The sequence below is a fragment of the Pelobates fuscus genome, chromosome 1, assembly GCF_036172605.1.
Source record: "Pelobates fuscus isolate aPelFus1 chromosome 1, aPelFus1.pri, whole genome shotgun sequence".
Taxonomy (NCBI): Eukaryota; Metazoa; Chordata; class Amphibia; order Anura; family Pelobatidae; genus Pelobates; species Pelobates fuscus.
The window spans coordinates 337,454,089-337,469,219 of NC_086317.1; the positions used below are offsets into that span (position 1 = coordinate 337,454,089).

Here is a 15,131-nt window from a genome sequence, read left to right on the forward strand (position 1 = left end):
CCGCACAGATGACATCCCGGTAAATACCAAAGGCCAGTACAAACTCAGGGATAGTCAGTTTTCTGTTTAGGCGGGCGTCCCTAGATCTGACAACAACAGACACATCATCATAAGCATAAGTCTTATTTTCCACAATATCCTGGGAGGCAATCAGCAGGGAAGCCAGGTTGACGTCTTTACTTTCCAGGATATCTCTTTTAATGTGCTCAGGGATCATATGAGCAGGGCTAACTTCTTGGTCATCCAGGGTGATAGTTGGAGTAACTAATAGCAAGACAGCTGGTGCTTGTGAAGCAGCAGCGGGTGGCCCTGCTAGAATAAGGGCCATGGTGACTGACTCAAGTTTCTCCAGCCTGGAGTTGACCTTGCTCATGGACGCCATGAGTGAAGACAACATGGAATGTATGTCTCCTGGGTTGGACTGGCTAGGTCCTTCCCCGGGATCCATGTTGTTTGTTGAAGTGCGTAGCAGTTTGAAAAGTTCTGCTTTCCTTGCTGTAGCGGGGTAGGGGATTTGCCGTCTCCTCAATTCCGTAGTTATACGAGGGATCGTCCAGGATCTGATCGATGCTGGACTAGTTACCTTTCCTCCTTGTGTAGGAGTGATAGCTCTAGCCGGAGTGATAGGCAGGGAGAAATCCCCTACCCCTTCCGGAGACATACTACAAACAAAACAATTAATTAGTGTATGAAAACCACCAAATCGTACTGGCAGGCTAGCTAGCCGGATGGCGAAACATTACACTTGTTTGGTGACAGGTGAGGCCCTACTAGTTGCCAAGTGGCTTGAGAGGCTCTATCTATGCGTTGGCGCGAGGGGATTTGAGGCCACCCGTCGTAGTGGCAGGAACTTTAGGCCTCTCTGTAACACAGAAAAACAGGGGAAGGAAAACCACTAACTGATGGCAATTGCCAAGAAGGGGTAAATACCTATTGGGAAGCCTATGACTCTATTGCCAGTACTCTAACCTAGGGGGGAGAAATGAAATGTATGGCAGAATACGATATGAGCAGGTGTACGTACCTGGTATTATGAATATTTCACAGGAAAACCGTGTGGTGAAAATATATCTAAACCTGGACAGCCTGAAACGGGTAAGTAGTATAATGAGTGTGGACTGTGTGGGAAAGAAGTAGACTGTGAAGACCGGGGTCAGAAGAAGCTGGACGGACGGAAAGGCCTGGACATAGCTTGCCGCGGAAAAAAACTCATGGATACTGAAAACCAAGATGGCGTCTGAGAGAACCCGGAAGTGGATCCTCATTCAACACTGACCTCGAACGGTAAGGACAAGGTAAGGGGTGTGCCTTAAGTAGGCTAGGAGTGGATACCAGCACCTCCCACAAATCCAGGCCAAATTGCCTTAATACATATGAATTTAAATACTTTTAGCTAAATCAATGTTAAAAAAACCTTTTTAGGCCAGCAATGCATCAGTATGAACATGTCTTGTTACTGTGCTGCACGCGTAAAACATTCAAAGGTCTACTGATAAATTTGATCAATGAGAACATGATAAATCTATCCTAAAACATTGTCACAGAGCATCATATCTGCCATGTATTTAAGATATAACCTTAAACAGATTAATAGCCATGCAATACGTGACATATATTTCAGATATAACCTTAAACAGATTAATAGCTTTATGGTCCCTTGTACTGCAAAATGGACTCAGTCTTTCTAAATAATAAATTATACTAGTAATCCTGGTGGGCCATACCATACAAAGCAGGGGACTGAATGAAACCAAGAAATGAACAGAGACAAGCTGTATTACGTATTCTTATATCTTCACAAGGTTTTTGGATTCAAGTTTAAATTCAAATTATACCGTCATTTTTCAACTACGGTTATTTCTTCTGAGGTTTTAAAAGAAAAGGGAAAAAAATCTATGAAACTGAAAATGTTTTAGAAATAAGACCCTAAATAGCTTTGGTTGATATTGGTCTACCATTAATATTACCCTACAAGAAGAATTGGATAAGGTAATAGTGATGGGGGTGGGGGGGAAGGGGGGGAAGAAGGGCATAGTTTTTCACCACAGATCCTTTACCACACATTGCAAGTTGACAGAAGACTAGTTTTCACTCTCTTGCCCACACCCAACCCTGTTTGTTAAGGGATTTGTGTATTGTAATTTTTCTATATTTCAATAAACACATTTTGACACTACAATTACAGCAATGGCACCATTCCTACCTCCTGATGCCTTTGTTACTTCACCTTTTCAAATAACCCATATGACTTGAATATTTATGCTTTGCCTATATCCCCCCCAAAAGGATGTGCAGTGCCCGGTGACAGGGAATGCATAAAAAAGGGAATGCATTATAAACACTAACTCATAGTGCAAGGAAGAGAAGATGGGAGTTTAGATCTCTGGCCACTGAATCACATCATCCCCATGATACAGGGTGAGTTTTGAAGAACCAACACAATCTTGCTTATCTATATGTTATGTGGTGAGTTATTATGTCCCGCAGTGAAACAAAAACACAACAAAACCATCTATATGGCAGGCTTGTCCCACACTGCTACAATTCTTAGTAGAAGCTGGTACACTAGCCATACAGTCAGGGGCGGCTTGTTCATAAGTCACAATGGAGACACACAAAGGGGAAAATCGAAGGATTGTGGTTTTGGTGAGTGAATAGGCAGCATTTTATCGTTGAGCATAGAAGCACTGCACTCACATTCCACCCCTACTAGCTTCTGTTCCCTTGCCCAATAGGTACTCCATTCAGTTGAATACCACAGTCGCAGTACAAATAATAGGAGTCTGGACTGAACTGGACTCACAAGGTCCAATTCAGTATTGCAGTTTTTTTTGTTTAGTTTTTTTTTTTTTTTTTTGTCAATCTGATTTTTATTAAAGGCATATATTATGGGGTACAGAAGAGAAGACGGAGGAAACGTTTAAGCGAGTTACATAATAGGGTTAGTACAACAATATGCAAAGTTAGAGTACATTTCCAGAATTTCAATGCCTCATTTTTCTTTTTATAGTGTAGTTAAACTCCATTTTAAGGAATACAAGCTAAGGATCGCGGGATCCGGGGTGATATCTCGTTAGGTCATGCTAGTCAAGTATCAGGTTACACGTGGGTGAGAAAAACATTAGGTACTTATACTAGGTACATGCTAACTACAGCAGGTAGGCAGGTCTGGCCAGTTCAGTGTTAAAGGTACTGGTCAGGTAGATTAAGCAATAAACAGTGAGTTGCGAGCAGGTTGATTCTAAACATACATGTGCAGATGAAGACACATCCTATCTAGACGTAGTTTCCCTTGCACGAAATTAAACAAACAATAGCCTTATAAACATAGGCCTAAAATTGCCATGCATTTAGGTAGTTGGTACCACAGTAGACAGGGCATATGGTGTGCCAATCGTGGGGTTCTGGATTCTAGCAAGCTAGATAACTATCTGTGTGTTCAGCAGTAGGGAAAACAAATGAGAATTTTCCATTTAAAGATTTTAAAGAGACAGGCTGAACCATAAATTGTTTAGTAAGACTTAGAACGAGAAAGGTAGCTTCAGGACTATACGGTGATACCATCATCGAGAGAGTAAAAGAAACAAGAGTATAACTGATGATTAACATACGGTATATATTCTATGCTTAATTTGGCATGGTGATAACAGAGAGATAAACAGGCTATGGGGCCCCCGACCTGGCTAAGCAGGTATCCCGAGCCGGTGCTAGGCTGGGCGGGCATGGAATACCGACACACAAGTTTCAGTACATCGACAAAGAAGAAGAAGAGGCCTAGACATTTAAGTTGAACAAATAGATAAGGTTACCTACAGCTATTTTGGTCTCATGCGTCAATTAACCGAGTGAACAGGCTATATGCTAGAAGTGTTGTTGGCATACAAATTTAGTTAGTCTTAGCTGGAGGTCCAATCCATTTATCATATACTGGTAAACGGGGGCCTAATACTCAGTAGCATTGTGAGCAGTGAAAATCTGTTAGCAAGATTCGAAGGAAGGTAAATACTGTATGCTTAAGCACTATGCTGCTAACGAGTTTTTAAATGCTATGTTGTCCGACAGTGTCCAATCTTGCCTCCACTGTGAGGTCCGCTGGGGTATCGTGCAGACGGTCGGTTTGCTCAGCCTATGCCGGCTCTGAGTGCTGGCTGGACGGGCCAGGTATCGTGGTCGGGATGATGCCTTGATGAGTCGTCCTCTCCGGCAGATCCTGACGAGAACCTCCATCCGTGTCTGCTGTCTGTGAGGGGCTGTTTGCGTTGAGTGCGGGGGGGGTGTGGGGGCGGTCGGGTCTCCCCTTGGCCCCAGGCTCCGTGTGGGGTCTGCATCCTGGGTCCACGAACTCGGGTGCCACGAGAGGCCGAGTTCTTCCCTGAGTGGGTGCTTCGGATAGCCCCGGTGGTTCGTCGCCGCCAGCGGCGGTTAGGCTTCCGGCAGTGTGGCCGATGCTGTGGAGTTAGCCTCCTGGTGACCCCCGGCCCGGGAGGGCGGTCGGTGCTGGATTGTAGCGCTGAAAGGTGTGTGGCGCCCGTAGGAGGCCCTTTCCGACCCTTTTTCCCCGACCCACATTCTGTACCTACGTTGTGTACTTGGGGTGCTGCAAAGATTCTGTCCAGCTTTTCCATGAATTGTTGGAAGATTAAATCCAGGCTTGTGACTTGTGCGGTTTCAGGATTTGTAAGGCTAGGTGCCTCTGCAGAGTTGCTAGGCCCGAAACGTCCGGAGCCCAAGCCCGGGTGGGCAGTTGCCTTCCGCATAGCCATGTGTGTCGCTTCGGTAGGGACCGGGATAACCCCCTCCGGTCCATAGGGGGGGGAACGGGGTTTCCAGCTCTGCCTTGCCGCGTGTGTCTGCAGTGGGGGAGCGGCCGTCTCTCCCACCGCTACCATGCTTGTAGGCCGTAAATTCGCGTGGGTCGGGTCCGGGACATAGAACCACTTGCGTGGTGTCATCATGTTGGTCTCGACGTCCCCTATCGCTTGGGAGCACCAGGACTCCAGTTTACTGCCTCTGGCGATCGATAATCGGCTTTAGGCGAGTTGATTAGCGGGAGCAGCAGCGACATGCGTCTGCTCCCCTCTGCAGTCAGGCCCCGCCCCCCTTGTTTAGTTTTTTATACTTTGTTTGTACAAGCCCAAACATGCAAAGAGATATCAGCATCTTTTAAATGGTTTGGGAAGACTGACACAATGCTTTACACAACCATATGTTGATTAAAAAGGTGTAAGAAAGTTAAAGAAACACATCTTCCTCTGACTCATACATGGTCAATAAGCCACAGTAGTCACAGTCATTGTTTAAATATTATTTAATTCTCACATTAGCAAATTATTTTATCATACACAGTCTTATTGGCTTGTAGTTATGTGATTAGAACTTACTGCCTCCACGATGTTCCTAGAAGTTTAGAATTGGGAATCCTTTTAATAAATAGAGTAGCATGGCATGTTACGGTATTTTATCACCTACCTAATTTTATTGTGAATTCTCACATTAAAGAATTGCATGGCACAAATGAGTGAAGCTAAACGTGTCATGTATGTATTTTAAAAGATTATGCAGGAACTCGTTGTGGTTTAATTTAGGCAGGGAAGTTGTACATGGTTTCCTGCAAAATCACTAGTCACAATCTGAGATAATGACAAGGTACAGCTTGAAGCACCTGCTTCTTATGCAAATAATTAATGCAGGTTGGAGATTTTAGAGATATTGTGCACATTTTCCACACAGCAGTACTGAACATGTCTCTGTTTGTTGTTGTTTTTTTGCCTATGCTTTATCCAATTGAGGTTTACAGAACATACTTTGTTTTGGCATTTGGACTAAATATTTATATACCAAGCACTAATATGTTACCTGTTGCTGTGGTCTTCTTCCTAGTTGGGCGATTTGGGAAAACATGATTTGTTGATCAAGTAACTCAATTCGCTGTTGCCGCTGGATGTCTACTGTTGCACCCATCCCAACACGCGCTTCATTCACTGGTTCCTCCGATGAGAATAATGGTTCAAGTGTATGAGAAAATAGATCTGCAAGCCAGCTGGGAATAAACAATATCTTGCAAATGTTCAGCACATCCCAGTTGTAACAAAAACCCGATATCTGTGGCAGAAAAAGTTATATTAAACAACATTTAAGATATCAGAATTTACACATTGATTATGAATGTTATATAAACACGTGGTTGGAAATCAAGCCTTGCTGTGGATTAATTTAACATAAAATATGCAAGTTAATAAAAAGCGACATTTTGGTAGATGGTAAGGGCTATGCAGAACTATAATAGGAAGTATTTAAAAGGATGGGCGTGTAAACAAAGTGTTGAATTTATAAATGATGTGCTACAGTGGATAAAGAGGTATAAAACAATAAGGATTTTACACAAACCAACACACAATACAAATATTTAATAAACTTCTGTAAAGAGATGACTTCTAAGGATTGTGAGGACGTTAGTGTTGGAGATGTGGAAGTGAATAGCAGACATGTGGAGTCGATCCATAAAAGAGTGCAGGTTTGATAAGATAAGCAAATAATTTCTGTAAACAGTAAATGAGCAACTGGCTGATTTAAGCTATTTGTTGGAAGTGGAGTTGTCATGTAAATATAAGAAGAGAAAGAGAGTGGAGCATAAAATGTGGCATCCTCCGGAGGATCCATACTTGGGTTAATTGTAGGATTTAGTAATATCATGAGATGATAGTTAATATGTATACTAGTATAAAAGTGAACGGAGGAAAGATTGTTTGGTAAAAAGATTACATGTCATATATTGGTGATCAGTTGAGAAGAGACAAGACACATTTGATGAAAATGGGTGAAAAAGTTCAAAAGAACAGAGATATATGAGAATATAGGTGGTATTCAATACCAAACCAAGACATAAAACTACAAAGGAAAGAGGTGATGTGGGTTAAGGACTGATCATTGTCAGACATCATCAAGAATGATGATGAATTACCAGAGAGAGAGAGAGAGAAAAAAAGATGTGGTGAGCCAGGCAAGATTGTTAACAAATACCAATGTCAGAGAAGGATATGGCGGTTAAAGTATAAAAAGTATGCACATGATACAAGCTGAATTGTAGTCAGGACCAACAATAATGAACCAAGGTTAGAAACCAGTTGTTTGTTCAGAAAGATTTACCGGTCAAACAGTCTCAATTCCTTAACGGTGTTAAGATGTGCCATTGTGTCCTACAAAGAGAAGGTTAAATCCTGGAGGCATATATGGTGGTCCTGGACTGCCTGGCATGCATACAGCTCTTTAAATCAATTTAAATCTTACAGCTGAACTACTTTGCTCAACCATAGTTATTTTCGGACGGGCCACACTCTAAGGGAGTACCCCATATTCTCCCTGCATTCCCCCTGCTGATTGTTGTCAGTGCTGGGTACGTCAGCTGCCCAGCACAGATCACAGTGTGGTCAGCAGAGGCAGAATGCCAAAGCTTCAGCATTACAGGCAGTAGATGGCAATCACAGACCACCCTCTACTGTTTTAGTTTGAAACCCCTCTGCTGATATCAGTACGGTTCCAAGCAGAGGGAATCCCTTAGGATTATGGGCAGGGTCAGGGTTAATGCTGGGTTAGAGTTAGTGCTGCTTTAGAGTTAGGGATATTGTAGGGTTAAGTTTAGCATAGGTATACAGTTAGAGATGGTGTAAGCATAGGGGCAGGATTAGTAAAGGATTAGCATTAACTATCAAAAGTTGATTTAGATCATAGACACACAAAGGTATTTTACCATCAGGACTGATATGAGAAGCTATTTTGAATTATTTTCTTTCGTTGCACTAGATGTGTAAAAATTATAAGCAAAAATGTACTAATGTTGTGTTAGGTATACATATAGGATATTTAAAGAAAGCCATTTCTGTCCTTTAAAAGCTAATTTATAATATGAATGGGTGCGCCTAAAAAGAAATCCTTAATTATGCTGAATAAACCATATATCACTAATGATAGGTTTTGTGTTTGTTAAGAATTTGGACAATGGGCTTTTTGTTTAAGGTGTTCAGCATCATAACAACAAAACATGTAAGTGTTTATGTGCAGTGAACAGTATACTATAAAAAAACACTCCAGATAGAAAAAAATAAAATGCAAAAGTGTTACTCTTTAGTGTATCAACAGTATAGAAGGGATATGGGCAGAAGAATTGGTAGTGTAAAAGAAGAAGCAAATTGTATTATAATTAAAGGAACACTATAGTCACCAGAACAACAACAGCTTATTGTATTTGTTCTGGTGAGTATAATCATTACCTTCTGGCTATTTGCAGTAAACATTGTATTCTCAGAGAAAATGCAGTGTTTACATTACAGTCTAGGGATACTTCCACTGGCCACTCATATGGCTATTAGAGGCGCTTCCTAAGGCAGTGCTGGCAGCACTGCCATTCATTGTCTCCACCCTCTGCATGTAGACAATTTACTTTTCTCATATAGATGCATTGATTTAATTCATCTCTACGAGGAGATGTTGATTTGCCAGGGCTGTATATGGCTTGTGCTGACTCTGCCCCTGATCTTGACAATATCAGCCAATTCAATGCTTTCCTATGTGAAATAATTGTGATTGGCTCAGAACATTACTTCTGATGATGTCAGCTAAGGAGGCAGATCAGGAGCAGAGCCAGGAGGGGCAGACTGGAATGAAGTTTACTGTATTTAGGGAGGTAGGGGGGGGGGGGCTAGATTGTGTTTTTAACACTATTGGGTCAGGGATACATATGTCCCTGACCCTATAGTATTTCTTTGAGACTTTAATTTACAAGGGTTGGGGCCAGTGTAGAGACTAATTTATTAATGAGAAGGGATGGGAAGAAATTTGGAAAAAATGGGAGATTGTGGGATGTAAGTAAAATGAAGCATTTAATGTATCCTTAGTAACAAGGCCAAACAAATGTAGATTGTGTGAGAAGGAAAATAGATACTAGTGTTATATATAGTGATGCCCCGAACGGTTCGCTGGCGAATAGTTCCTGGCGAACATAGCTTGTTCGCGTTTGCCACGGATGGCAAACATATGCGATGTTCGGTCCGCCCTCTCGGTCCGCCCCCTATTTGTCATCACTGAGTAAACTTTGACCCTGTACCTCACAGTCAGCAGACACATTCCAGCCAATCAGCAGCAGACCCTCCCTCCCAGACCCTCCCACCTCCTGGACAGCATCCATTTTAGATTCATTCTAAAGCTGCATTTTTTTTTGTATCATTTTTTTTAGACAGAAGTGTGTTATATTTGAGCATGCTAGGCTGAACGTGCGTATATCATGGCTAGTTGCACTGAGGGTATGAGTATACAGCAGTACATTGTTGCAGGGCCGCCACCAGAAATATTGGGGCCCCTGACAAAGCACGAGGTCTGCCCCCCCCCCACCCCCATGCCCGGCCGGCCTCCCCCCAATGAATGCAGTGTGTGTGTTAGTGTAATGAATGCAGTGTGTGTGTCAGTGTAATGAATGCAGTGTGTGTGTCAGTGTAATGAATGCAGTGTGTGTGTCAGTGCAACGAATGCAGAGTGTGTGTCAGTGCAATGAATGCAGTGTGTGTGTCAGTGCAATGAATGCAGTGTGTGTGTCAGTGCAATGAATGCAGTGTGTGTGTCAGTGCAATGAATGCAGACTGTGTGTCAGTGCAATGAATGCAGACTGTGCGTCAGTGCAATGAATGCAGACTGTGTGTCAGTGCAATTAATGCAGACTGCGTGCCAGTGTAATGAATGCAGACTGCGTGTCAGTGCAATGAATGCAGACTGTGTGCCAGTGTAATGAATGCAGAGTGTGTGTTAGTGCAATGAATGCAGTCTGTGTGTCAGTGTAATGAATGCAGAGTGTGTGTCAGTGCAGTGGATGCAGAGTGTGTGTCAGTGAAGTGGATGCAGAGTGTGTGTCAGTGTAATGAATGCAGTGTGTGTCAGTGTAGTGAATGCAGTGTGTCTGTTACTGTAATGAATGCAGTGTGTGTTAGTGCAGTGAATGCAGAGTGTGTGTTAGTGGTGTGGATGCAGTGTGTGTGTTAGTGTAATGAATGCAGAGTGTGTGTTAGTGTAATGAATGCAGTGTGTGTGTTAGTGAAATGAATGCAGTGTGTGTTAGTGCAGTGAATGCAGAGTGTGTGTTAGTGTTGTGGATGCAGTGTGTGTGTTAGTGTAATGAACGCAGTGTGTGTTAGTGTAGTGAATGCAAAGTGTGTGTTAGTGTTGTGGATGAAGTGTGTGTGTTAGTGTAATGAATGCAGTGTGTTAGTGCAGTGAATGCAGTGTGTGTGTTAGTGTAGTGAATGCAGAGTGTGTGTTAGTGTAGTGAATGCAGAGTGTGTGTTAGTGTTGTGGATGCAGTGTGTGTTAGTGTAATGAATGCAGTGTGTGTTAGTGTAATGAATGCAGTGTGTGTTAGTGTAATGAATGCAGTGTGTTAGTGCAGTGAATGCAGTGTGTGTGTTAGTGTAGTGAATGCAGAGTGTGTGTTAGTGTTGTGGATGCAGTGTGTGTTAGTGTAATGAATGCAGTGTGTGTGTTAGTGTAATGAATGCAGTGTGTGTGTTAGTGTAATGAATGCAGTGTGTGTTAGTGCAGTGAATGTTGTGTGTGTGTGTGTGTGTGTGTGTTTAGTAGTGTATGCATGTAAATGTAATAATGTAAATGTAATAATGTAAAAAAAATACAGGGGGCTTGTTGTCACCTTTCGGGGACCCTTGGTGTTGTACGTGGCTGGGTGGAGGAAGAGACCTTCAATGACATCAGTGAGGACAAGGAACGGGACACGGTTAGCTTGGTATCCAACCTTGTGCAAATGGGGAGTTTGCGGTTGTGCAAATGGACTGTTTGCGGTTGTTTGCGGTGCGTTAAACGGGGAGTTTGGTCTGTCACTGTGAAGCGGGCGTAACCCTTACACTACCTGATCGATACAACATCATACCTGATGTTTTAAAGCACGTTATTCCAAACAATTTAGAAATGTTAGGTGATTTATGCCCTTTATGGATTAAAACCAGACTCTGCATCAACTATGTAATTTTCCATGGGAGTTTTGCCATGGATCCCCCTCCGGCATGCCACAGTCCAGGTGTTAGTCCCCTTGAAACAACTTTTCCATCACTATTGTGGCCAGAAAGAGTCCCTGTGGGTTTTAAAATTTGCCTGCCTATTGAAGTCTATGGCGGTTCGCCCGTTCGCGAACATTTGCGGAAGTTCGCGTTCGCCGTTTGCGAACGGAAAATTTTATGTTCGCGACATCACTAGTTATATATGCTTTTCCTATGGTATTAACCTGTATTTGAAATTATCCGTACAATTATGGCAAGTGAACAATTAGTAATGGGAATTAACAATTATTTCAGGGCATGATGAGGTGGAGCTCCAGCTCTACCCCCATCCTGCTGTAATAGGCCCATACTAATTGCTAATCGGTCAGTTTTGCAGATGGCTCCTTCATCACCCCCTGACTGAGCTCCGTGTGACCACAGGAAGTTATCATGCAACAATGTTTTATAAATTTGCAGAACTAATTGCATGAAAAAACCAAATATGTGCAACCATTTCATTTGCAACACTCGAATAGAGTCCAATTTACTAAATATTGCTAAAATATTAAGAGAAATAAGGCAGGGCAAAGATAGTCTGAAAGTAAGTTTATGCAAATAACCCAGTGATAACTAGATAGCTAACTCATATACACAAAAATAAATGCACAGTCACATATATAAGCATACATGTATGTATGTATATGTGTTTGGGAGTATATGTATATATATATAAAAAGTTTGCAAAAAATGGATATCAGTTTTGAATAAATGCTCATTGGACCTAATCCTCATAATAATAGAAGATGTTAAAGAGGATCTCATTAAGATCAGACAAAGAATTACACAACTAGAGGCCAAAGAGGTGTGTTAGTGTAATGAATGCAGTGTGTGTTAGTGCAGTGAATGTTGTGTGTGTGTGTGTGTGTGTGTGTTTAGTAGTGTATGCATGTAAATGTAATAATGTAAATGTAATAATGTAAAAAAAATACAGGGGGCTTGTTGTCACCTTTCGGGGACCCTTGGTGTTGTACGTGGCTGGGTGGAGGAAGAGACCTTCAATGACATCAGTGAGGACAAGGAACGGGACACGGTTAGCTTGGTATCCAACCTTGTGCAAATGGGGAGTTTGCGGTTGTGCAAATGGACTGTTTGCGGTTGTTTGCGGTGCGTTAAACGGGGAGTTTGGTCTGTCACTGTGAAGCGGGCGTAACCCTTACACTACCTGATCGATACAACATCATACCTGATGTTTTAAAGCACGTTATTCCAAACAATTTAGAAATGTTAGGTGATTTATGCCCTTTATGGATTAAAACCAGACTCTGCATCAACTATGTAATTTTCCATGGGAGTTTTGCCATGGATCCCCCTCCGGCATGCCACAGTCCAGGTGTTAGTCCCCTTGAAACAACTTTTCCATCACTATTGTGGCCAGAAAGAGTCCCTGTGGGTTTTAAAATTTGCCTGTCTATTGAAGTCTATGGCGGTTCGCCCGTTCGCGAACATTTGCGGAAGTTCGCGTTCGCCGTTTGCGAACGGAAAATTTTATGTTCGCGACATCACTAGTTATATATGCTTTTCCTATGGTATTAACCTGTATTTGAAATTATCCGTACAATTATGGCAAGTGAACAATTAGTAATGGGAATTAACAATTATTTCAGGGCATGATGAGGTGGAGCTCCAGCTCTACCCCCATCCTGCTGTAATAGGCCCATACTAATTGCTAATCGGTCAGTTTTGCAGATGGCTCCTTCATCACCCCCTGACTGAGCTCCGTGTGACCACAGGAAGTTATCATGCAACAATGTTTTATAAATTTGCAGAACTAATTGCATGAAAAAACCAAATATGTGCAACCATTTCATTTGCAACACTCGAATAGAGTCCAATTTACTAAATATTGCTAAAATATTAAGAGAAATAAGGCAGGGCAAAGATAGTCTGAAAGTAAGTTTATGCAAATAACCCAGTGATAACTAGATAGCTAACTCATATACACAAAAATAAATGCACAGTCACATATATAAGCATACATGTATGTATGTATATGTGTTTGGGAGTATATGTATATATATATAAAAAGTTTGCAAAAAATGGATATCAGTTTTGAATAAATGCTCATTGGACCTAATCCTCATAATAATAGAAGATGTTAAAGAGGATCTCATTAAGATCAGACAAAGAATTACACAACTAGAGGCCAAAGAGGTGATCCTGCTGACATCCACTGAAGCTGCTTCCGACCCTCCTTAGATTGGAACAGAACGTCAAAGAGTATAAGACGGATTTGATCAGATTCAAACGGGAGAAGCAAGAGAAAGTGAAAAACGACTACACAGAACATAGGGTCTATCGGTGGCTTAGCGGCCAGAATGAGGCCCCTCGCTTCAATAGGAACAGACGACCAATAAGAAGACCGCAACAATTCACGATAGACAAGACGTCAGGTGAATCTACCTCCGATTCTGATACCCAACAAAGACCTGAAAAGACTCAAAACACAAGCCATTTTTTAGAGAGAGGTACGACATCAATAGGAACCACAACACAACAACGCTCCAAACAAGATCTAGAGCCAGACGCTACATCACAAGACGAGGACAGAGGGGCGGCATATACCGGTCTGAGAGGCAAACCACCGAGACAGAGGTAATCCCGATCTTTAACCTATCAACACGAAAACTGAGCCACACTGAGAACCATCTATTAATGAAGGGGCTCTCATTTGTACCCACAAATCACCCGGTCCCACTAACCCAAGAAATTGAGAATTACAGATTTGCGAGATCACTAAGATTGAAGGACTTCTTCAAAACGAGTGGCACAGAGCATACTGACAAACCAATTTAAACCAAAGAGCACATGGGACCCACTCCCTAATCAACCAACCATAAAAACGTTTTTGAGGTCACTGAACCAGGAGACACAGGACCATCTCACTAAGCCCAAGAAACCAAGATCAAATATCACCAAGGAGGAACGCCAAATCATCACCTCATTGGCCAGAGACCCGAACCTTGTAATTCGCCCAGCAGATAAGGGAGGCGGGATAGTCTTGTTGAACTACAGTGATTACAGACAAGAAATTCTGAACCAGCTACAAGACACCACTACCTACTCCAAGCTCACGGCTGACCCCACACAGGCAATCATGCACAAGGTCCAACAAACCCTACAACGAGGACTGGAGGCGGCCTACATCTCAGAAGATTTGTACAAATATCTCCTACAAACGAAACCCAGGACACCAGTGATTTACACGTTGCCTAAAATACATAAACATCCAACTTTACCCCCAGGCAGACCTATAGTCTCAGCAATTGGAGGGGTCCTGGAACCCATAGCCAAGTGGCTAGACTTTCTATTCAAGAAACCAGTTGAAGAATTAAAAACGTGCATCAAAGACACACCGAGCCTACTAACAGAGTTGCGACGATTGGACAACTTAGAAGAAGGGACTACGTTTATTACCTGCGATGTCAGGAGTCTGTATACTGTTATTCCACATGACATGGGCATAGATGCAATGAGGCAAATATTAACGTCATCACCTCTGTACCTTGGACCACCAGTAGAGTACACCTTGGAGTTACTACACTTGGTGTTGAACCAGAATTACTTCAGGTTTGAACAGACATGGTATCAACAAATAGCAGGAACGTCAATGGGAGCGGCCATGGCGCCTATGTATGCTAACAGTTTTATGTACATCTTTGAGCAGCAATACATACTCACCCCATTTCAAGAGAATATATTGTTCTGCAAACGTTTCATAGACGATATCATCATGATTTGGAAAAAAGGTGGCTCTACCCCTGAGCAACTGCTGGAATACGTCAACGGAACCGACACACCGGTCCGCCTCACCATGACGACGAATGAACAAACAATAGACTTTCTTGATATACGACTGTACAAAGAGAATAACAAAATAGCATTCACATTGTATAGCAAGCCAACCGACAGAAACACTATCCTGCATGCAGACAGCTACCATCCAAGACACTTAAAGAACTCCCTCCCACAGTCCCAATTTTTGAGAGTAATCAGGAATAACTCTAATGAAACCAACAGGCAACACCAACTTAAGGAAATGTG

The 15,131-nt window shown here is 42.3% G+C and overlaps 1 protein-coding gene across 2 annotated transcripts in view; it reads right to left on the reverse strand.

The window, feature by feature from the left end:
* Positions 1–15,131, reverse strand: part of UBAC2 (UBA domain containing 2) — a 162,392-nt gene that overhangs the window by 41,552 nt on the left and 105,709 nt on the right. For both annotated transcript variants that reach the window (XM_063425460.1, XM_063425452.1), the window contains exon 8: positions 5,857–6,102. In XM_063425460.1, coding sequence (XP_063281530.1) covers positions 5,857–6,102 — 246 coding nt within the window. The remainder of the gene's footprint in view (positions 1–5,856; positions 6,103–15,131) is intronic.